Source organism: Neofelis nebulosa, chromosome 3 (genome assembly GCF_028018385.1).
Source record: "Neofelis nebulosa isolate mNeoNeb1 chromosome 3, mNeoNeb1.pri, whole genome shotgun sequence".
Lineage (NCBI taxonomy): Eukaryota > Metazoa > Chordata > Mammalia > Carnivora > Felidae > Neofelis > Neofelis nebulosa.
In genome coordinates, this window is record NC_080784.1 from 98,023,213 (window position 1) to 98,047,548 (window position 24,336).

At 35.8% G+C, this 24,336-nt stretch overlaps 1 protein-coding gene across 12 annotated transcripts in view; it reads right to left on the bottom strand.

Annotated features, from left to right (window-relative positions):
• Nucleotides 1-5,338: 5,338 nt before the first annotated feature.
• The window catches only part of LARP1B (La ribonucleoprotein 1B), a 137,158-nt gene continuing 118,160 nt past the window's right edge, over nucleotides 5,339-24,336 (bottom strand). For 6 of the 12 annotated variants that reach the window (XM_058721409.1, XM_058721408.1, XM_058721403.1 and 3 more), the window contains 5 exons: nucleotides 20,667-20,827; nucleotides 20,135-20,279; nucleotides 15,370-15,479; nucleotides 14,525-14,652; nucleotides 5,339-6,230 (listed from right to left, as the gene is read on the bottom strand). In XM_058721409.1, coding sequence (XP_058577392.1) covers nucleotides 6,072-6,230; nucleotides 14,525-14,652; nucleotides 15,370-15,479; nucleotides 20,135-20,279; nucleotides 20,667-20,827 — 703 coding nt within the window. In that variant the 3' untranslated portion in view covers nucleotides 5,339-6,071. Of the gene's footprint in view, nucleotides 6,231-6,885; nucleotides 7,431-11,468; nucleotides 12,739-14,524; nucleotides 14,653-15,369; nucleotides 15,480-20,134; nucleotides 20,280-20,666; nucleotides 20,828-24,336 lie in introns of those variants that run through there. The other 6 variants (XM_058721406.1, XM_058721402.1, XM_058721407.1 and 3 more) reach the window with 5 other exon arrangements.

Below are 24,336 nucleotides of genomic sequence, written 5' to 3' on the forward strand. Positions count from 1 at the left end.
TTTGATCCATTCTGAGTTAATTTTTCAATTATAGTATAAGAGTCCAACTTCATTCTTTTGCATGTGAATATCCAGTTTTGTCAACACCATTTGTTGAAAAGATAATCCTGGGATGCCTGGGTGGCTCAGTCAGGTAAGTGTCTGACTTCAGCTCAGGTCATGATCCTGCAGTTCGTGAGTTTGAGCCCTACACTGGGCTCTGTGCTGATAGCTCAGAGCCTGGAGCCTGCTTCAGATTCTGTGTCTCCCTCTCTCTCTGCCCCTCACCCTCTCACACACACTCTCTCTCAAAAATAAACATTAAAAAACTTTATATATATAAAAAAGATAATCCTTTCCCCATTGATTGGTCTTGGCAGTCTATGCCCATACCACCCTGAATATGCCTGATCTCATCTGAATGGTCTGGGCACCCCTGTTGGAAACTAATTGACTATATATTTCTAGATTTATTTCTAGGCTTTCTGTCCTATTTCATTGGTCTATGTCTGTGTGCCAGTACCACACTGTTTGATTACTGTAGCTTTGTAGTACTTTTTGAAATTGGTTAAGTGTGAGTCTTCCTACTTTGTTGTTCTTTTTCAAGATTGTTTTGGTAGTCTGTCATTTTTATGCAAGTGAACTTGAATATGTGGTAGATGCATTCAAGAGAAAAGAAGAAAACTCAAAACTCATGCTATCTCATAGTTCTTCATCTCTGGTAAAGTCCCAGTCAATGTCTTTTTAGTCTGATTGGTTCACTTTGCACTCATAGAGATATAATGCAGCTTGTGGTCACATTATAAGTCAATTGTCATGGCACAGAGTACTGTAAGGGATGCATGGAAACTCCATCAGGGTACTAGTATATTGGAAACAGCACTTCATAAGGAGACCAGAATCAGGGTGTTAGTTCCAACTCTGTACTTCAATGATTCTTAACAAGTTATCTCACCTTTCTAGGGCTCTTTAATTATTTTCATTGATCTATAAAATGATGATTATAACCCTGCCCTGTGTACCTCACAAGGATATACTGAGGCTCGAGAGATATAAAGCATATGGCAGTATACAGGGAAGCACTCTAACATGGAAGCTATTATCATCCACATGACTGTTTGGTCATCCATCTCACCAAAGCTATGAAACCCTTCATTTGGTCAGGTCCTTGATAACTGTTAAATAGGAATTTCTGGTCATAAAAGTTCACAGATATTCCAAGGTTTCAGCTCCAAAATTATCAATGAGTTTTATTATTTTTATTATTTTTTAAGGTTTTGTTTTTATGTAATCTCTACACACAACGTGGGACTGAAACTCACAACCCCGAGATAGAGTTGCATGCTCTACTGACTGAGCCAGCCAGGCACCCCAGGGTTTGTCTAGTTTTAGTTGACAACTTTTAACCCATCACATTCCATGTCAACCACCAAAAGGTAGTACTACTCTGTAAAAGACTGCTTTAGTCCATCCATTTCATACAGGCAAGTGTGAGGACCCTGTGAGAAATGTGGAAGCCTATGGGAGATGGAACTCATACGCATCTGGGAAAACTTCTGATTCTATCTCCTAAACTGAAAGGAAATACCCTATTGCTTATTCATTTACGAGATTGCTTTTGGCTGATGAATTAGCAAGGGCTACTCACAACAGGAGGCCTTTTTGAAAAGACAAAACAAGCAAAAACAAAAGCTCTCCTATTAGCTGTTGGTTTCACTTATAAGCACTTGCCAGGACTCTGGCAGCAAGTCGTTTTGGGGCCCTCTTGACAAGATTCACACATGATCCACAGAAGGTAGAGAGCAATCTCCTCATCTCTGCATGTTAATTAAGGAGGACAGATGGCCCTGTGATTATTCAACCATATGTAGGTCAAGACTAAATGAATTAATAAGCAACTTAATTCTCAGCCGCCTCCATGAGCTTATGGGGCATCTATGAACAAACAATTGCCATAGTATCCTGGGAAACAAGAGCTAGGAACAAGGAGAGAGATTAAATTTCCCTCATGGTACACTAAAGTTACATAGCCTGGGAAGGGATGTCTCTGTTCCTCCACCACACATTGTCTTCTATATTGTATTTGGGATGTTAAAATGGGTCAAAAGTTACAAATCTTAGTTTCCTATGTCTAAATTGTGTAACTGTGGCCCATGTGGTCTTTTTTTTTTTTTCTTCCTTTTTTTTTTTTTTTTTTTTTTTTTGGAAGTTAAGCTTTCCTTAATTGATCGCTTTAGGACTGAAAAGCTAAAGTAGTACAGCCTAGAACCATAAGGAAAAATGTAACAAGACAGGAAACATACGCGGGGGGGGGGGGGGGGGGGCAATGCGATCAAGGAACATGTTCTGAAAGGGCTCAGAGGTGCAAGGAGCTGCCAAGGCAGAGCTTAGTCTGCACCTGAAAAAGAAAAATGGGCACCAATTGAGGGGAAGAAAGGACCAGGAAAACTGTGCAAAAGGCAAGAAGCTGTGCAAGGCATACAAGGGATGGTAATCAGACTAGCTGCAGGGGTATTAGCAGAGATCAGTTGTTACAGGTAATCAGTCGCAGAGCCCTGGATGCAGTAATGCTGGGTGTTTATGGGAGGAACCAGTCTTTCCTTTCCCCAGCATTGCTGCTGGAGTCCACAGAATAGACACTAAAAGCCTTCTAGGAGCTTATACAGGCAAAAGTAGTTTCCTCCCTCCTCTCTACTCTCCTCTCCTTCCCATGTGTGAGTTACTGGTGAGACTGGCGGATTAACTGAGCCGTCCTGCTCAGCTCCTCTCTCCCTTCCTCTTACCCGGCCAAACTCCCTAGAACTTACCAGTTTTCCCTCATCTCCTCATCCTCTTCCAAATGGTGAGCCACTTCCCTTCGAGGAGAAGCCTGCATTTGTCCAGCTGTCTCTGGACAGACAAGTTCAACTTTCTGAGCAAAGGAGTATTAAACCCAGTTGTCAAATCCAGCATTACTGGCAGTAATAGATATATTGCTCCTTCCTCTTCTGACTCCTGGGTATATCTGAGTTGGTCTGGGGCACTGATGGAGAAGGTGCATAATTTATTACCTCCTGCTTAAAACCCCAACATCCAAAAATCCAGATATATATATGTATATAAACATATATATACATGTATGTATGTATGGAGCAGCTAGTACTGTTTGTCTTTACAGAGAAATGTAAGGGGATGTTACAATAAGTCAGTAGTAATAAATCCTAATTTCTCAGACGTGTGAAACTTAGAACTTAAATTTTTCTTTTTAATAACATATAGCACAAAATTTAAAGGGAATAGAATAGGTTAAAAGTCTCCTTCCTCTCTAACCCTCCAGTTACCCAGTTCTCCTCCCCACAGGTAACCATTATTACTTTTTAAAAAAATGCTTATTTTCGAGAGAGAGTGTATGAGGGAGAGGCAGAGAGAGGGGAACAGAGAATCCAAAGTGGGCTCTGTGCTGACAGCAGAGAGCCTGGTGCAGGCTCGAACTCATGAACTATGAGATCAAGACCTGAGGGGAAGTTGGACACTTACTTAACCAACTGAGCCACCCAGGTGCCCCTATTAATCACTTTCTTATTTATCCTTCTAGGGCTATTCAATTTGTTTGCAAGCAGATGTGTAAATATTTAAAAATTTTTTAATGTTTAGTTATTTTTGAGAGAGAGAAATAGAGCCATAGTGGGGGAGAGGCAGAAAGAGAGGGAGACACAGAATCCCAAGGAGGCTCCAGGCTCTGAGCCATCAGCACAGAGCCCAATGTGGGGCTCGAACCCATGAACTGCAAGATCATGACCTGAGCTGAAGTTGGCTGCCCAACCAAGCCACCCAGGCGGCCAGATATGTAAGTATTTTAAAATCAAAAGATGGAATTCTAGACACATTGCTGTGAGCCATGTTTGGTTTTTTTTTATAAAGTTTTTAATTTAATTCTTGAGAGAGGGAGCAAGAGCACAAGCAGGGGAAGAACAAAGAGGAAGGGAGAGAGAGAATCCTAAGCAGGTTTCTCACTGTCAGCACAATATTATATATATATATATATATCTATATATCTATATCTATATCTATATCTATATCTATATCTATATCTATATATCATATATATCATAGTATATATATGCCATGAGATCATGGCCTGAGCCAAAATCAAGAGCCAGAGGCTTAGCTGACTGACTGAGCCACCCAGGCGCCCCAAGGCTTGCTTTTTGCATTTAACCTGGATTACAGATTACTCCTTATTATTCCTTAAGGAATATCCCATTTTTTTCTAATCAACTGTTGAGTTGGTATACTCAATGGAATCCCATTATATAGCCATACTATACCAAGTCCCTTACTGATGGATATTCAGGTTGTTTTTAACCTTATGCTATTAAAGATAATGCTTTCATGACGAGTAGATACATCTTTGCAAATGCGTGCAAAGTAACAAAGGTCAGGTGACACCAGCTATCCTTTTAATTGCATTTGTCCATTTACCAGGCATGAACTTTGCAATTCCGCAGCCCTCTCCAGTTTCTGTTCTAGCCATGGCCACTGGCATTCATCTGCTGTCTCAGTAGGTACAAACTAGAATCAGAGATACTAGGTAAAGAAATTGCCATATTTAATGCCTTGAATTTTCTCAGATTTAAAAGAATTATAAAGGAAACAAATGCAGGTAGCAGTTGACCTACTTTAATTCTCTGGTATCACTCTGGAGCTACTTAAAATAGAAGTCACATGGAACCCAAGGGAGGAGATTCATAAAGTACATGCTATATATGGTACATATAAAATAATTACACCAACTTAAAAGCCATCTTTTGAGCAATTTTTAAATTTGAGAACTATTTTAATTGCTTGGTAGACTAGAACCAAAGTAAGTTAAAGCAAATTTAAGCTTCCTTTTCACTTTCCTTTTACTCACAACCTTGCTGTCCTTCCTAGTGTCCTAGTGTCCTAGTGTCCTCCCAAATAAGGACCCTTCTGGTCCTATGTTGCCATGTAGAGCTTCTTTTCATCCTTCTGTCCCCAAATTATCCCCACTCTCCCAAATAAAGTTCTTCCCCTTCGCTGGACCTAACTTTTCATTCACTCTCAGAAATAAAGGATTTGATGAATTACTTTTCACCTGAGTGGCTAATTTTTTTTTCCCCTCCCGGAAGTACTTAATAGGAGCAGGTTAGTGCTAGATAGTAATTTACATGCATTATCATTTAAATACCGGGAGTAGAGTAAGGGCCCAAAGTTAACATAACATGCCCAGTGATACAGCAGAACCAGAGTTTGGCTGCAGAGCTACTTAACTCCAAAGTCTGCATTTTCCCTGCTCGCATCAGTGTTCAAATATTTTTGCTTGAAAACCTTCTAATTTTCAAAAATTATGCATTCCTCATAAAACTGTAAGCTGACATTTAATTTTTTTCATGTTAATAGTTGCAAAGGTCAAATTTTCCAGCATATTATGAATATTGATACTTGTAATTATAAACATCACCTTTTAAGTGAATCCAATGAAACCCATTTACATCCATTTTTTAAATATATGAGCAAGCCCTTCTTTAACATTTAGAAAATTTACACCGTTCTGTCTTCTCCAAGAACTTGTATTTCCATTCCATTTTCTCCATATTTTTAATACATGTTAATGTTTGAAAGTCTTATCACCAGATACATATCTACAACAAAAATAAGTATATAATTTAAATTTTCATTTATTTTCCTCTGACCATAAGTTCTAATTGGTAAAAATTTTTTTTCTGGATTTATTACAAATATTAATACAGAATTGAGGAAGACAACATATATACACATTTGGGTAATGACTAAACATAGGTAGTAAATTTTGTGTTATTAGTTAAGGTAATACTAGCTACTGTAACAGATAAACATCAAATTCTTGATGGCTTAATACAGAAGACTATTGCTTGATAATATGGAATCCCAAAAGGGATGAGGCGGTGATTCAGATACACAGGTTCCTCCCATCTTGAGGCTCTACTGTCTTCAACATGTAGCTTCCACATAGCCCAGAAAGGGAAAAATGAACGTGGAGATGGCATGATCATGTGGGCAGGTTTGGAAGTGGTGCCCCTTAGTTCCTCTACCTTTCCAAAACCCAGAACCAGTTATACTGGCAAACCTGAGACAGCAGGAAGATGGGCTTGCAGTCTAGCAGTATGCACCAGGGAAAGGAGAAATGGATTAATCAGCTTGACAATCTCTGCTACAAGTTTATTGGAAATGCGTATCTTGAGAGGAATCATGATCCAACTTTTTAATGAAATCTAATGAAAGAGAATGTTAAAAAAATTTTTTTTAATGTTTATTTATTTTTGAGACAGAGAGAGAGAGAGCACGAGCAGGGAGGGGAAGGGCAGAGAGAGAGGGAGACACAGAATCCGAAACAGGCTCCAGGCTCTGAGCTGTCAGCACAGAGCCCGACGCGGGGCTCAAACTCTCAAAACAGAGAGATCATGACCTAAGCCGAGGTCAGACGCTTAACTGACTGAGCCACCTAGGCGCCCCGAAAGAGAATGTTTTAATATGCTAAGAACAAATTTCTCTGGCAAATATTTTTAAGATAATATTTCTTGTAAACAGGAAGTAGAAAATTTTAAACATTTTATCAGATGAAATGAGGACAGTAATTATATTCTGTATGACTTGATAAAACATATGTTCTTTCATTGAACAACACACCGAACACCAAGCAAAATAAAGACAGGTGTTTGTTTGTTTGTTTGTTTAGAGAGCGAGCGAGCGAGCACGTGCATGAGGAGCAGAGGGTCCATGCTCAGCACAGAGCCTGATGTGAGGCTCGCTCCCAAGACCCTGAGATCATGACCTGAGCCAAATTTAAGAGTCGGATGCTTAACCAACCGAGCCACCCAGGCACCCCAACAAAGCCTTACTCTTAACAGAAATATTCTTAAACACAAATTCAGCAAATCTTGAATTTATGAGAGCTCAATGAATCATTAAAGAAGGTTTCACCTTTGTGTGGCCCATAATGGCTTTCACATCAAGAGTAATACTTGGGATGGGTAAGGAAATTATAAAGTGGGAAAGAGATTACCAGGAACTCAAGCATATTGACCAGATAAATCAGTTTTACAAAAGAGTACTTACAGAAGTTGAGAATCTGGAAATTGATTCCTTTAAAATGATTTATGTCTATGTAAACTCCTCTGAAAGTATTACGCCCAAATTGAGTACCACTGCATTATACCATACTGCCTTGACAACCCAGAGAAGTTTCTTAAAGTGTTTTTGACAAATGTGGGAGCTATTTTTAAGCCTCCCTTGGTCTTTAGATTATATACTCTGGTTCATGCAAAAGGAAGTGAGAAGCAGTGAGTGGCAGTGGGAGGTCATCGGAGCGTCACTGAGCCTGGGAGAGGCCATGGGTCATGGAAAGGCAGATTCTCATATCCTGCTCAGAGACTGGATATTTATGATGAGGCAAAAGTAACATAGTGGTGATGCTGGAAAAACATAATAAGCAAAATTATTACTCAATATATAAGAGGAGAGAACTAAAAGTGAGACATTACAATAGTTCAGATTCATGGATTATCTCCCCCAAAGAACTTGTAAGTATATAAAATTCTACATACTAAATTTTGGGGTCTCACAGAGCCTCCCCCTCTCAAAGCCCTTCTCATAAAAGGCAGATTCCTCTTAGGTTATACTGGCATTCAACTGGAAACCAGAATATTTTAACATTAAACATAGCAGTACTATGATTATGTTCATGTTGTAATGAAGGTCTAATATATTTTAAAACATGCAAAGAAGTATTCAATTTTATAGACCTGGAATACTACCTGGAGAAAACAAAATTAAAACAACAAAGAGCACATTCTGCTTTTTTCACTGAAGCAAATATGTATAGTACATTGGTAGAAACCATTCTATTAACCAAATCATGTCTTAATTGGCCAAGTTAATTGGGAAAATTGGTAAAGTATAAAGCCAGATGTGCTTCCTTTTAATTAACTGTGTGGCATATTTCCTTCAAGCTTTTTTGAGACTAACATACCATTATTTATGAACACTATAGTATTGTTGCTTGACAATAATAACCCTAATGTAATACAAAATTTCATAATCATGTTCTGGATAAAATGTTGTTTAGTTTTTTGTTTTTTTGTTTTTTTTTTTTTTTTACCATACCTAACTCTGGAAAACATTTAAATACATAAATGATATTGTTCCCTAATCATGATTTTCCCCCAAAAGAGGTACCATATAGCACTCAATGTATATATTTAAATGTTCTACTATACCATTCATTACTGCAGAGGATGTCCATGATACAAAAACCTAACAGTCTTAACCAGGAGACTTGACACTCAATTTCATAATAGTTAAGAATCATTGCAGTTCAGTTTTAGAGTCAGTATCCATATGTTTCAATGTTTCAAACTGTTAAAGAACAGTCTGGTTAAGATGAAGAGCTTGGGGTATAGAGCTAGACTACTTGAATTCAAATTCTTGCTCTGCCATTCAACTAGCTGTGTGATAACAATTATATTATAAAAGTAACATCTAGGGGCTGCTGGGTGGCTCAGTCGGTTAAGCATCTGACTTAGGCGCAGGTCATGATCTCATGGTTCATGAGTTCAAACCCCATATTGGGCTCTGTGTGGACAGCTCAGAGCCTGGAAGTCTTTGGATTCTGTGTCTCCCTCACTCTCTGCCTTCCCCCATTCACACTCTTCTATCTCAAAAATAAATAAACATTAAAAAAAATTTTTTAATAAAAAAAATTTTAAGTAACATCTAATTTTAAGTTTCTCATATTTCAGGCAGGATCCATTCACTAACTTGCTGTGTGAATTAAATGCATAGCTTAGGTTAGCCACACATTTAAACAGATGTATCTTACAATTTTGTTTGTTTATATCTTGAGAGTTAATCACAAATAATGTTAATGAAGTACTTTAAGTTTTAAAGTAAGTGGACAAAAACCCAAAGCAAGAGTATTTTTATCTTTAACCATACAAATCAATGCTGTGTTTATTTACTAATAACTTAAGCACAGTTTGGCATTGCCCTAACAAGGTAATCATGAGTTGCTGAGACTCATACGACTATTAGGAATGCAAGAGTAATTGATTTAATTATATGTCACCACAAGATGGAGTGAGAATTCTCCAAAACACACACACACACACACACACACACACACACACACACACACACTCTCCTGTCAAAGGACTACAGATCTGACTTATTCCATTCTGCCATCTAGTGGTGATAGAATCAGGTATTACTCTCTATTGGATCAGTCTTCTATACAAGAATAAAATAAAAATAAGCAGTTTGATAAGAACTAAAAAATTAACTGAACAAAAAGATTAAGCACAGAAAGGAAAGTGGTAACACTGTTTGGTATAATAACAAGGAGAAGTATGTCGGAAAAAGTTAAGGAGAAATGTTAGAGTGGAGTCCAAAACTAGAAACACAAGTTTAAAACATAAAATCTATTTTAAAACTAAAATATGGATTTTAAAACCTAAGTTTCTTCCTTATAACTACTTTTAGTACAAAAAAATTCTAAATTTGGCCCCACCTATTTCTTAAAAAAAATAAGTAGTTGGATTTAAATATTTTAACGTTGCCTTTTTACTTATAAAATTGAAAAGGAAGCATCTAAAATCTCTAGGGACTTACATAAATTTTGGGTAGGGCTGTTTAGATTTATAGTGAATAATGTTTTTCTTTTCATTGAATAACAATGCTTTTATTTGCTTGAGTTTTAAATTTAAAATTTAAGGAGTAAATTTTTAAAATTTTTTACCAAAAAAATATACATACCATGTTAAACATACAGAAACAAAAATTAGAAAGCAAAAGGTTAATGTTCTTGATAAGTATAAAAGCTCTATAAATCAATCAGAAAAAGATAATCATGAAAGACATAAAGGATATGATCAAGCCATCTACAAATAATATAGTTAATAAACAATAAAAACTACCACTCATTAATAACCTCATTAATATAATGACATTAAAATAGTGTTTTTATTTCTCAATTTATCAAAGAGAAAGATTTATAATAACCAGTGTTGGTGAGGATGCAGGAAAGCAGATGCTGTTGGTTCAGTATAAACCATGCAACCACTCTAGAGTGTGTTAGAATGGGAACACATTTCTACTTAGAATTTCAACTCCTACGAATTTATGCTAGCAATACAGGTGTCCCCTGCCATCCGAGTAAAGCATTCTTAAGAAACCTTTCATAAATTGAAATGGCGTAAAGAGCAGTATCCCTCACTTTCCTCAAGTTCTTGTTACAGCACTTTACTTTTACAAAAGACCTACCTTAGTATCTGTTTTTGAGAACTGAAAGAAATCCAAAGAGGATTTTCACTTTTATGAGAAAAGCCATTACCGTACTAAGATAGGTCTTTCATAAGAGTGAAGTGGCATAATGTGAATGTCCCTGCAAGTCCAATTTGATATATACACAAAGATTTATCGGTAGGAATATTATTAAATTGTTGTTTGTAACAGCTCAAACCTGGCCACATGCTAAAGTTCAACAACAGGAGATTAGCTAAATATAAACTATGATGCAATGTGAAGTACCTGCTGGAATATTACATAACTTGTAAAAGTCATAGTGTAAAAATATTAATGACATCAGGAAATGCTCACCTCTAATATGTGAAAAAAGGTCATAACACTATATGTATAGCATGATGCCAATTTTGTTTTTTTCTTTTTTTAAAAAGGTACTGTATTTTCTTCTTTGTGCTTTTCTAAACTTTCCAGTTATATGTATTACTTTTATAATAAAAATAATATAAAATTTCTAATTTATTACACATCACAAAACTCTTGATTACTATTTTCATATAAAATATACAATTCTCCAAATTTACATTTGCATATGGTGAGTGGAAATAATCTTAAATACATGTTTCATATGTATGTGTTCAGCACAAAAAGGATATCAAGAAAAGTTTTTAGATTATTTCAAGAGATCCCCTTAAAGCTAATAAGCATGGTTTGGAAATTTCTCATTGAAAAGCCAGAACTACATATCCACTTAAGAAAACATTTAGAAATTTATTATTCTAATCTTTAGTTGTTTTGCATCCTCTTTCCAACATCTCTAAGTAAATTTATTTTCTGGATATTCAAATTTGACTATTTCTTAAAATTAACACATCAAAATAACCCCCAAATATTGTATACAAAACTGCAGATTATCATTTATGCATGGGTGAAACTAATGAACTAATGAAAATCTCATTTACTGATGAATAGCCCATTTATCCAAAGATTGTATGTTTTTCAATGTTGTCATCCTATAAAAACATCAAAAAGAAAATAATAATTTAGTGTATTAAACTGGCTGCTCTGCCAAGAAAATATATGTGGTAAATAAATTGGATATAGGTTTATAACTGAAATTTCATTCACAAAATAGAGTGGTTTTCTACTAGCAGAATTTGAATATTTTTGCTTTTCAACTATATCTAAACAAAATAATTAAAAATCAATTCAAATAATTTAGAATAAGCGCTTTATTTTTTTTTAATTCCCACAAAACTGAAACTATCATTTACATCAGTTGCAAGAGCAATAAAAATTAGAAATAAATTTGCTATAACTCTTGAAAACATGAGCACAAAACAAAACTAAAAGAAACAGGAAAAACTACTCCTTTTAAATTGAAGATAATTTGACTTCTTGTGACATACCCACCTGCAGATGTACAAATAGCAGATGCATTCAAAACAGTGTGAGATTTAATTGATTTAGGACAATATTCCAACCAATCCCAACCAGTTTTCAATTACTTGTGCAGGCTTATACAGAGTCACAGAAAGCAAATCACTTCTAATATGTAACCAGCTGATGCCAATTCAGAACACTCCACACCAGCACAACAATAACTATGGAAATCATGAGGTATGACTAGGGAGAAAAAGCAAACTCAGCATCCAAAGTGCACATACTTCATACTTAACTGCAATATAGTTCTACTTTAGTAAAAAAAGAAAAAAAAAGTTTCCTTAAACTATACATCAACAAGAAAAGCAAATGTATCATTTCATATTCTTTTTCTGAATTTAAAAAATATATACGTAATCTGCCTTTGTTTTTGATAAGTTCAAATATGAATTGATAACGGGGTGATCGGATTCTTTAGGAAAGCTCTATAGAAGAGATGAATACAACATACTGTATCTTCTTTAAGAAGTATGAGCTGAAATGTTAGGCATTCCTTTTTGTATATAGGCATTGTTTTTGTATATATTTAAGGAATGCTGTTCTTGTAAACAATTGCTTTGAAAAAGAAATACTGGGACCAAAATACATTAATAGAGGATCTCTATAAAAGGTCACCAAAACTATCCTTGCTCATGACATCAGGGAAAATGTTTTTAGAATGTATATTGTTAGAAAAAAATGCTACCACTTTTCCTCCTTTTTCTTTTTTGTGATGATCACAATTAAACATCAGAAGATTTTTCCCAAATACTGATGCAAATGTTGATTTCAAGGGCAAACAACTTTCATAACAGTCTATTTCTCAGGCATTTCACCATCTGTTGAAACTGAGGCAGCACTTTTCTGGTGTGAATTGTCACTGGACTCCTGTGAAGTATTCCTTCTGGGAGAGTTTATTGGGACCTATAGCTGATTAGCAGATGTAGGCTTAGCAGCATTTGGTAGCTTTGTAGAGGAATTAGATGGAAGTCTATGACGACTACTGTCCTCACCAGAAGTAGATGAATGTCTTTTTCTTCCAAATTCCTCACTAATAGGGGGCTGCAAATTATGAAAGACAACATAGTGACAATTTTACTATTTTTCCTCCCTTCAAAATGTAAGGCCAGGCTTTTTCAAGAAAGAAGGAAACTACGTTGGCACTTCAGTAGATTTTATTAGCATAACAAAAACTTAACAGCAATTTAAGGTATTACATTTCTTCCTCAACTAAATCAGCCTACTAGTATTTGTTCATTCTTTCACTCAACATGTGTTTATTAAGATTCTCATATGTTTTGGGGCTTGAACTACATTGCAGAGCATAAATATAAAGCTAGCTTCCCTGCCTCGAAGAAAATGTTTCAAAGAGACTTTTTATGTGCTTTATTCAACCTCTGTCAACTCCAGTCCCTTTCAACCCTAAACACCTATCCTAGGCTTGTTTGAATGATAATGTTTAACAGATAAATGAAAGCAGCAGGGGGGAAAGAGACACCAAGTTAAATAATCTTTAGCAAGTTTGAAAGTCTATCTAGGGTTTCTAGAATAAGGAGACCGGAAAGCATTATTGATGTATTAATTTTAAACATTTTCAAACATAAATATCCATAAAGCTCCCAAGTCCCCTCAGACTGCAAGCAAGGAGAGGGTAGGCAGTGAAAACATATTCTGCATTCAAAAAAAAAAAAAAAAAGTCAGCTTTTAAGGCCTTTCCAATTACAAAGATTTGGGAACCCACCACCAGACTAATATTTTCATTTGTAGACAAGTTAAGACCATAACCTCCTCTCCAATCTTCCATTGTATTTAAAAGCGGAGGCCTGAATTCTTAGTTCCTGTTCAGATAGGGCAAAAGTCACTGTTACAGAGCAAGGATGTCTTTGTGAAAGAACTGGCTAGGCTACTCTAGAAACACTTTAATTCCAGAGACAAGCACGTCTATTAATTCCATCGCTAGGCCATCAAACCTATTTACACAAAATATAAGACAAACAAATTACAATACTAAGCAGAGATGGACCTAGCATTCCTTCTACCTCTCTCTTTTCTGTTCTTTTGATTTTTCTGTTCTTATTTCTCTTTTTCCTCCTTTTATCTTATTTTCATCCCATTCTTTCTTTGTAATGCTTTCCTTGTCAAATCGTTTAAAGTTTATTCTCCTGTCTCTACATATGTATATAATATTCTTGTCCTACCTTTATTGTGTGGGGAAACCTAAATACATGTTACATTAGCACATTTTAGGAAACTATAGGATGAAGGTACATAGAAAGTGAAAAATTTTCAAAGTGGTGTGAGAAATTAGTAACATATCCACATAAAAGTTACTAAATCTATAAAATGTTTAATTATAAGGGCTTATCAAAATTAAAGTGAACTGACAATTGGACTGTGGTTATGTAAGATGTTAATATTTAGGAAATCTGGGTAAACAGAGTATATGGGAATTCTCTGTACTATTTTTGCACCTGTTTTAAAGTTTGATTTCAAAACTAGAAAATTAAAATTGTGAAAAAGTTAAAAAAATAAAAATTATAAAATCAAAGTTAAGAAAGTCACTGATAGCTCAAAATCTAAAGGTAATAAAAAGACTACAGAAGATCGGGGCGCCTGGGTGGCTTGGTCGGTTAAGCGTCTGACTTCGGCTCAGGTCATGATCTCACAGTCCGTGAGTTCGGGCCCCGCGTCGGGCCCCGCGTCAGGCCCCGTGCTGACAGCTCAGAGCCTGGAGCCCGTTTCAGATTCTGTGTCTCCCTCTCTCTCTGCCCCTCCCCTGTTCATGCTCTCTCTGTCTCAAAAATACACGTTAAAAAAAAGACTACAGAAGAAAGGACTTAAAACTTACATCAATGCGGAAGTCTTCTAACCTCTTAAAGCTACAGAGGTATTCCTGAAGTTTTGGGTCAATAGACTGCGTCTTAGATTCAGAATATTTTAGATAAGCCCAAAACTTTTCTAATCCATACAGCTGACCTAATAACAAAGAAAAGTATACACATTAAATTATATAGAATTTTAAAAATGATTCATATTGAACATGATCCTACCAGCAATTAATCATTTACCTTCCAGCAAACACTTTATCTAGTTCTTGAGAATAAGATGTTGTAATAATAATGGCAGCTAACATTTAGTAAGAATCCACTATGTAACAAGTATTATTTAAATGGTTTTTATTTATTAAACTAATTTGAACCACATACAACCCTGTAATATAGATACTTATATATATTACTGATGAGTAAACTGAGGCTAACAAAGCTAAGTAACTTAACCAAGGTCACACAGCTACTAAGTAGTGGAAATGGGATTCGGACCTATGCATTTGGCCCAAAGTCAGCACCATTACCCACTGTGCTAATCCATCTTTTGAAGCCTACCTGCTGATGTTACAAAGAATTTTCAAGTAATGGAACATCAGTGAGTATTATTTTCATGTTTTGTCGAGGAAAAAATGGCAAAATACTACTTCATAAAGGAAACACATGGGTATGGTTATTTTCTAACACATTATAGGAATGGCCTTCTTACTATAAGTTCCTCCATCCATCCTTCATCAAGAACCATAATAGTGGCCTGAAGGTCTTAAATGGCCTACTCTGAAAAAAAAGAGTTATGAACTCTCTCTATTTATTGACTCAGGTTTACAATTTCTAAATAGAATAAGATTATTGGGATGTTTTGTTTTACCAGATTCGTAGTCTTTTTTGGTTTCTTCTTGGAAATCCTTAAAAATTTCTTGTCTGAATTTTTTTTCTAGTCCATAACTATAAAACCTGAACAGACATTCTAATCCATACCTGCGGAAAGGAAATGAATGGTTTACAATAAAAATTTTGCTATGACAATGTGAAGATTTCATACTTAGCAGCACTGATACATGGAAACATGACACAAATAACCCCAAGCAAAAAAACAGAAGAGCTTAAATGTATGTAAATTTTAGTATGCAGGTTTTTGTTTGTTTGTTTGTTTTTAGCTGAAATGGTTAATTAGTAATTCATGGATGGCTTTGCTATTTTTGTTCACTCAGCCATAGCACCTCATGGAACTATAATGGGAACCTGCAGAATGACAGGCAGCCTGTGGACAACCAGAGTTGTCTTCCTTTGGACAGAGGATCTCTCCCTGGTATTTCTGAAGAAATGTCCAAAAGATTCAGTGGCATTAAGAATGTTTTAGATTTTTCCCAGACCAAGGTTTATAATGGTATGTTTGTGTGTGGTTTTAAATACTCTTGAACATAATCTTTACTCAAGAGAGATAAAGACTATACTCTGTGCCCTAGACCCTATGTGTGGTTGACCTATTCAACTATAAATGACAAACCTAATTAAATGGCTCCAAATAGATCTTCCCTACTTTAGCTATAAAGTACATCTCATAAAAGATATTTTGCTAAAACAACTGTAATCACTACATAAAATCAGAAAGCAAATTTCCTTGTTTTCTTCTAAAGCTACCTAGAGAACCCAAGACAAATTTTGGACAGTGGATCAGCAAACTACATGGGCTCAATCTTTAATTTAATTAATGGTGATGAGCAGAACCCATGACAGTGAACACAGTCTTCAGAACAGCAGTCTGAAGCCTAGCTTACTCAACTAAAACAAGTCGCAATTAATAGATTCCTAGTTAGAATCCTTAAATCATTCTGGGTGCCTTAGTGGAATAAATACTACAATTTCTTCATTACCTGCAACATAATTTTGCCTGGCTTTTATTCACGTGAAGGTGTGTGTGTGTGTGTGCGTGTGTGTGTGTGTGTGTGTGTGTGTCTTTTGTAACTACCTTATTTACAAAATGGAAAGCGATGGTCTGTCCAGAAGAATAAATAGGTTTCTTGGCAAGCTACCAAGAGAAATGTAGGACTACCAACTACCTCCACACACTGACCTGAGCCCCTTGTTTTGGTAGCCATAAGTGATACTATTCTTTGAGCTTATATGACTGAAGGCTAAGGGGACTAAGGACTAAAGAATCACCAGCTCAGAAATGACAAACATGCCTTGACACTCCTCTTATGTGATATTATACTGATATTAGCTTATATACTTTATAAATATAAATATAAATATAAATATAAATATAAATATAAAGCATTGATATCTCAACCTTGGCTATATGTAAGAATCATCTGGAGAGCTTTTAAAAAATACTGATGCCAAGGCTTTTCTCCAAACCAATGAAATCCGAATCTTTGGCAGTGAAGCCTATATCTCTGTCTTGTCTTTTCTTCTTCTTTTTTTTTTTTTCTTTCTTGAAAGCAGAATTGAGAATGTTTTGGGTTTTATCAAGTAAATGACATTCTAGAAGAATGTTAGAATTCTTAGAGGTTATTGGTAAAGGCCAATAGACTACTACAATATTTGGATTTTTAGTCTTAATTTTTCGCAAACCAATTCCAAAGACCAAAAGTATGACATTATTTTTTTTTTCAAAAGTATAACATTAATCGCAATCCAACTATGCAGCATAACTGCTGAAGTGAAGACAAGGGGCAAATGGCCAGCCTCTCAGTTGCCATTTATTCACTTACCCCTCATTGTGAGAAAGCTTAGATGAGTGGAAAATATAAAGGATGAGAAGCAGAAAGAACTATATTTGAATTCTGTGCCTGTAATTACATCCCTGAAAATGGGGGATAACAATATCATACTTTTTAAGAATAGATGACACAAATATTTATAAAGTACTTAGACCAGAGATGGCACATTGAAGATAATAAAGGTTATTTCTCTCCTTCCTTCTTAAAACTATCCTACTGCTGAATTTAGTCAATGGATAGATTCAGTACTAATCTTTCTAATAACAGTAACAATTTATTGAGCACTTACTGTGTATCAGGTAACATGTTTTGTTTTATCTTCACAATAACCCTTTGAGGGTATCTACCACGATTTCCCCTACTGTATAAAGAAGCTGAAGCTTATTGTGATTAATAATTTGCCAATCCACAGTGAATTAATAGGCTGGGATTCAAATTTGGCCCTGATTTCAAAGCCTTCAGATGCTTAACAATAACTGTGCTACATACTTCTTAAGGAAGAGCTAATCCAGGTTAGTCATGAACATTGCAGAAACAGACCCAAAATTATGTGTTAAAAACCACTAGAAACATACAGACTGATATAGGAACACAAAAAAAGAATTCCCAACCTAGACTTGGATAGGTATGGGCATATCAGAAAGTTATTAGAAAGTCCTGAAGAACAAACAGAAATTGTTTGCAGAAACAGCAAAAGACACTGAGAGTAATGATAACAGTGACTTTCAAACTTTTCTTTTTATTTTAGAGAGACACAGCATGAGTGGGGGAGGGGGACAGAGGGAGAAGAGAGAAAGGGAGAATCCTGAGCTCAATCCCAAGACCTTGGGATCATGACCTAAGCTGAAATCAGGAGTTGGATGCTCAACCAACTGAGCCACCCAGGTGCCCCTCAAACTTTTCTAAATCTAATAGTAAGAAAAATATTTTATCTGGTGACACAATACTCATATATACATGTATACATAAAAGCATATATAAGCTTTGCAAACAATTCTAAATTTGCATGTATATATAAATTATAAAAAATTTTAACCTTACTATGTTCAGTGCAGTCGGACATTTTTCAAACTAAACTGATTTCACAACCCACTAATGAGTAGCAAACCATAGTTTGAATAATATCAAAATGTTTTGTTGTCAATATATTTGAATAACACCAAAATCAAAAATGGCAAGTTTTTCTTTTTGTGCTAAACCTGGTAAATTGGCAGTAGCTATTAAAACTGTGGTAAGAAAGACCAAAAATCTGAATTCAAGAACATTATTTAAACAGTTTTGGGATTGATTAGAGAGGTCAGGAATAGAAGAGACAGAAATAGAGGTACACATGCTATGTACCTGTCATTCCTAATGAAGATAAATATTCTGGATGAAAATTAAAGTCTATTTTTTCTACAAGTCAGGGTAAATGCAATTTTTTTTCCCGAAAAATTTATTTTTTGTATTCTTCTCAAAGATCACAATATCTGGTTAACAATATATTCTTATTTAAGATTTACAAGTAGAATCCATTTTTATTTTTATTTTTTTTATTTTTATTTTTTTTAAATTTTTTTTTCAACGTTTTTTATTTATTTTTGGGACAGAGAGAGACAGAGCATGAACGGGGGAGGGGCAGAGAGAGAGGGAGGCACAGAATTGGAAACAGGCTCCAGGCTCCGAGCTGTCAGCACAGAGCCCGACACGGGGCTCGAACTCACGGACCGCGAGATCGTGACCTGGCTGAAGTCGGCCGCTTAACCAACTGCGCCACCCAGGCGCCCCTAGAATCCATTTTTAGAACGGCAAATTTAAGTAAATACTGAGTGTAAAATTATCTTTTTTTCTTCTTTCCATCTCTTCCTTTCTTCCCCTTTCCAGGAATAAATTGCTTGCATAAGTCTACTTCATGTTCTTTCTGACCCTTTCAGTTTGGTCCCAACTCTGTCCTATAGGAACCTTCAAAACTTATCCTGAACACTTCTCAAGGAAGCAAGGTCTAGCCTGGATGAAAAGAATGAGTTAGCAATGCAGAGGGAGGAAGAACAGAATAACCAGAGGTAAGAATATGTATAGCTATCTAGATGCAATAACTTGGGTCATTCAGAGAACATGTTCAGTAATATTGTTGCCTAGAGGACCAGAGCACTAGTAGGAAAAAATGAGATTTGATAGATGAGTGTGGACATATCATGAGACGCCTTATTTTTTCTTGGCTCAAGGCATCTTAACAACTAATTCGGCTCTAAGTATTTGTCAATTTGGGGACGTAAATGCACATGCAAGGGAAGTCTCTAACGGCTCTTTCAAATTTCATTTGGAATTTGCGCCAACCCCTAAGATGGTTCCAAATGATCCTACCTCCTGGTATTCTCAATCTTGGGTAATCTTCTCCTACCAGGGATGGTACCAAGGTTGGTCTGTGTGAATACAACATGGCGAAAGTGATGGTATGTCACTTTCAAACATAGGTTATACAAGACATCAAGTCTTCGTCTTAGAAGTTCTTCACCTTTCTTAGATCATTTGCTCTGAAGTCATGTCATTAAATGCCGAGTAGTAGGCCTATGTGGTGAAGAAGTGAAGCTTCAGCCATGTGAATAAGCTTGAAGAGGATCTTTCAGCCTGAGTCAACTCTTTAGAGACTGCAGCCGAATCTAACACTTTGCACATGAGACATCTGAGTCAGAACCACCCAACTAAGCTGTTCCTAGAGTCTTGACCCTTAGAAACTGTAAACTAAGAAATGTTTGGTGTTTTAATTTTCTGAGTTTTGGAGTAATTTGCTGTGCAGCAATAGGAAACATACAGCCCTCTCCCCAGTTATGTTGTTCTACTTTCACAGTTCAAAACTGGGCTACTTTACCCTTTAAATTATTTTATTGAAAACTCCCTTCAACTGTAAAATGTGAGAAAATATTTGACCTGTAATTTTCTTTTGCATCTTCCCAAGCAAGTTGTCTAAATTCCTCATACATTTTTTTATTGAAGTGATCTCTGAGGAAAAAGGACCAGAAACGAAAGAGGGTATTCATTTCTTGGGACTGGCCAATTCCCAAGCGTTTTCTCTCTGGAAAAAGATAAAATAGTAAAACTTTTTTTTGTTAAAGATACTTATTAAGTCAAAACAGCAGACATTTTATATAACTTAAAATAAGGAAAACTAAAACATATTAATCTCTAAAATGTATTTGGCTTTCTTCTAAATAAGGGACAAATGTTAATCTGTTTTCTGACTCACTGTTCAAATTTAAGCATTTGTCAATAGTAACAAGAATATACTAAACTTCATTTCCTAATGTATATAAGCTACAAAATACATGAATAAAAATATGTATAAACACATTTACTTAAGGTAATTATAACAAAAGAATATCTTAACCTGATATTAAATGTCACACTTTTTAATATTATATTTTAATTTTAAATACAGCTATTTTAAGGACAAGTATCTTACCACTTAGGCATCTTCGACGATACTTGTGGTACACTTGTTGGGTAAAGCCATTTTCCTTCAAAAGTTCATGAGAAGGGTGCTGGAACTTTGGGAATGAATGAGGAGTACATCCATAACTTCCTACTAGTGGTGCACCTTCTGAAGGCGAGGCATTTGAACTGCTGTTTGAGAAGGGGGAAAAAAAGCCTTCAAACTGAAATATCAAGAACCAAGTGTTTAAACCAATTTGTACTATTTGTTTGTTGTTGGGTCTGAACAGTGGAAAAGACATTAGTCCCTAAAACTAAACGAAGGCATAAAGATAAATATTTGAATCGCTATTTATGTTCAACACAGGTATATGCAGAAGTTGATAAAGAACATGGTTATAAATTTTCAAACTAAAGCAGTAAGTAGAACCACATGACTAAATGACTCGCTTATTCCTATTCCAGATCCATTATTTACTTTAGTTTCTTGTGGTACTAGAGAAAATCTCAATTTTCATGAGTAATTAGGTAAATGATATAAATTGGATAAGTGGAAATGAGTAATAAAATCTGGCACAAAGGTAATAATTTTATGAATCCAAAGACATACCTGCAATTCTGTACATCAATTCTACTTCTGAAATCTCACCTAAGTCTATTTTTTTTTCCTTTTCATCTGCACTCCATTATTCAAATATAGGTTTTCTTCCTTTTTCACTCGAACTAAATGGTCTCCCTCATCTATCCAATCACCAAATGTTCTTTCCTGTGTTTTGCTTTATTTATTATTTTTCTTTCTTTCTAAGACACTGATCTAAATCAGTGGTTTTCAACGTGTAGACTGAGGATGTTTGAAGAGCTTCCCAAGAACTCTTCAGAAAGTCTGCAACTCAAAACCATTTTCACAATAACACCAAGGTATTATTTGCCCTTTTCACTGTGTTCACATTTGCAGTGATAGTACTAAAGTAATGGTGCATAAAATTGCTAATGCAAATTGAGGCAGAGGCACCAAACTTTCCATACTAGTGATAGTGATTGCAAATTTTAAAAAGTACCACTTTCAACTTAAGGTGTCTTTGATGAAGCAAAATAAATAAATAAATAAATAAATAAATAAATAAATAACTTTATGAAATCTCAACCCTTATTGTATGGGACAAAATCTTTAGTTTTGCAAAATGAAAAAGTTCTGGAAATGTTTCACAACAATATGAACATACTCAACACTACCGGACTATAAACTTAAAAAGTTAAAGTGGTAAATATTTTGTTATGTGATTTTTAATCACAATTTTCAAAAATGGGATGGAAGCATAAAGTACTTTTGCAGCATTATCAAAGTACAGTGGTATTTTTATGGACTGAATGTCGAATTCCTAGCCCCTAATAAGATGGTAGTAGAAGATAATTAAGACATGAGGGTAGAGTTGATGAGTGGGATAAGTGCCCTTATAAAAAGAAACATAGGGGGCGCCTGGGTGGCTCAGTCGGTTAAGCATCTGACTTTGGCTCAGGTCATGATATTGCGGTTCATGGGTTAAAGCCCCGCGTGGGGCTCTGTGCTGACAGCTCGGAGCCTGGAGCCTGCTTTGGATTCTGTGTCTCCCTCTCTCTCTCTCTGCCCCTCCTCCACTAGTGCTCTGTCTCTGTCTCTCTTTCTCTTTCAAAAATAAATATTGAAAAAAGAAAGAAACGTGGGATAGCTGCTTCCTCTCTCTCTGTTTGCCATGCCAGGATACAAGAAGATAGCCATCTACAAAGTAGGCCCTCAGCAGATACCAGACCCATTGGTACCCTGATCCTGGAACTGTGAGAAATAGATGTTTAAGTCCACGGCATGTTTGTTATAGCAGCTCAAACTAAAACAGTTGTCTTAAATCAAAGCACTTGTTTGATAAAGTTGTGAGCCGACCCAGCTGATTTTTCTTGCAACAACATTTTTAATCAGAAAACGACAAATTATGAATATTCAGACTTCATTTTGTGTCAGACGTTTCCTTGAAAATGAACAAAATGTCAAGGAAAACTTTGAGTTCTTATGCAAATATTAGAATTTTGGAAACCTTGTATTTGTCACTGTAAGCCTGATTGTTTCCACTAATACTTAAAAACTTTCCTAATAAAATCAGTGGTGATTTTCTTAGGAGTGTGTGTGAGCATGTCTGTGTGTATGGTAAAATACACATACTATTTATAATTTTAGCCATTCTTAAGCACACTTACTTTTCATCAAAATTAGATATTCACAATGTTACATAACATCACCACTATCTATACCTAAAACTTCTTTATCATCCCCAACAAAAACTCTATTAAACAATAACTAGCCCTTTCCTCCTCCATTTAGCCCCCAATCACCTGTATTCTACCTTCTCTATTTAAACTAGACTATTCTAGGTACTTTATACAAGTGGGATCATACTATCTTTACCCTCTGAGTCTGCCTTATTTCAATAAGCATGTTTTCAAGGTCCATCGATGTTGTTGTTACATAAATTAAAATTTCATTCTTTTATATGGTTGAATAATATTCCATTGTATGTATATACCATATTGTGTTTATGCAGACATCTGTTAATGGACACTTGAATTGTTTTTATCTTTTGGATATTATGAATAATATTTCTATAAATATGGACATAAAAGGGTTTGTTCAACTCCCTGTTTTCAATTCTTTTGGATATATACCTAACAGTATAACAGCTGGGTCATATGGTAATTCTGTGTTTTAACATTTTGAGAAAATGCCAAACTGTTTTCCATAGTGGCTGCAGCATTTGATATTTCTACAAGCAATGCACAAGGGTTCCAGTTTCTACACACCCTCACAAACAATTATTTTCAGCTAAAAAAAATTATATATACCTGTATTAGACAGCTCAGGCTGCCATAACAAGATACCACAGACTGGATGGCTTAAACAACAGAAATTTATGTTGGTAGAGGAGGGACAGTAAAGTATCCTCCAGACTGAGAAGGCACTTTGAGACCAAAAACAAAGCAAGCCACTCCATACTGCTTACACAGAGTTTTATTCAGGGCAACTTTACTGTCAGGGGGATTGGGTGGACAATCTCACCACTATGCGGCTATTTTCCATGAAGTCCAGACCTTAATCCATAGAATCTATAGAATGGGGGGGATCACTGACGTGAGAACAAAGGGTAATTATCCAAAGTAGCACAATCTGTGTGACAGAAGCAACTCTACTAGTTATCTAAAGTGGTGCAATCTATACACCAGAGGGATAATCAGAATAAACTCTCCCTCATTCCAGCTAGGACATACAGTAACCTCCACTGTGCCTGGAACGCACAGGCCCAAGGGAGATCATTGCACAGAGAAGAACAAGAAGGAAGGCCAAAGATGGAGACAGTATTGTCAGCACTCCTACAAAGTCTCAGATCAAAGTGCCAGTAGCATTGGTTTCTGATGAGGTCTCTCTTCCAAGCTTACTGAAAGCTACCTTCTCAATTTGTCTTCACGTGGCTTTTCCTCTCTGTATGTGTAGAATGATATGCCTATGTCCTCTTCTTTTTTTTTTTTTTTTTTAAATTTTTTTTTCAACGTTTTTTATTTATTTTTGGGACAGAGAGAGACAGAGCATGAACGGGGGAGGGGCAGAGAGAGAGGGAGACACAGAATCTGAAACAGGCTCCAGGCTCCGAGCCATCAGCCCAGAGCCTGACGCAGGGCTC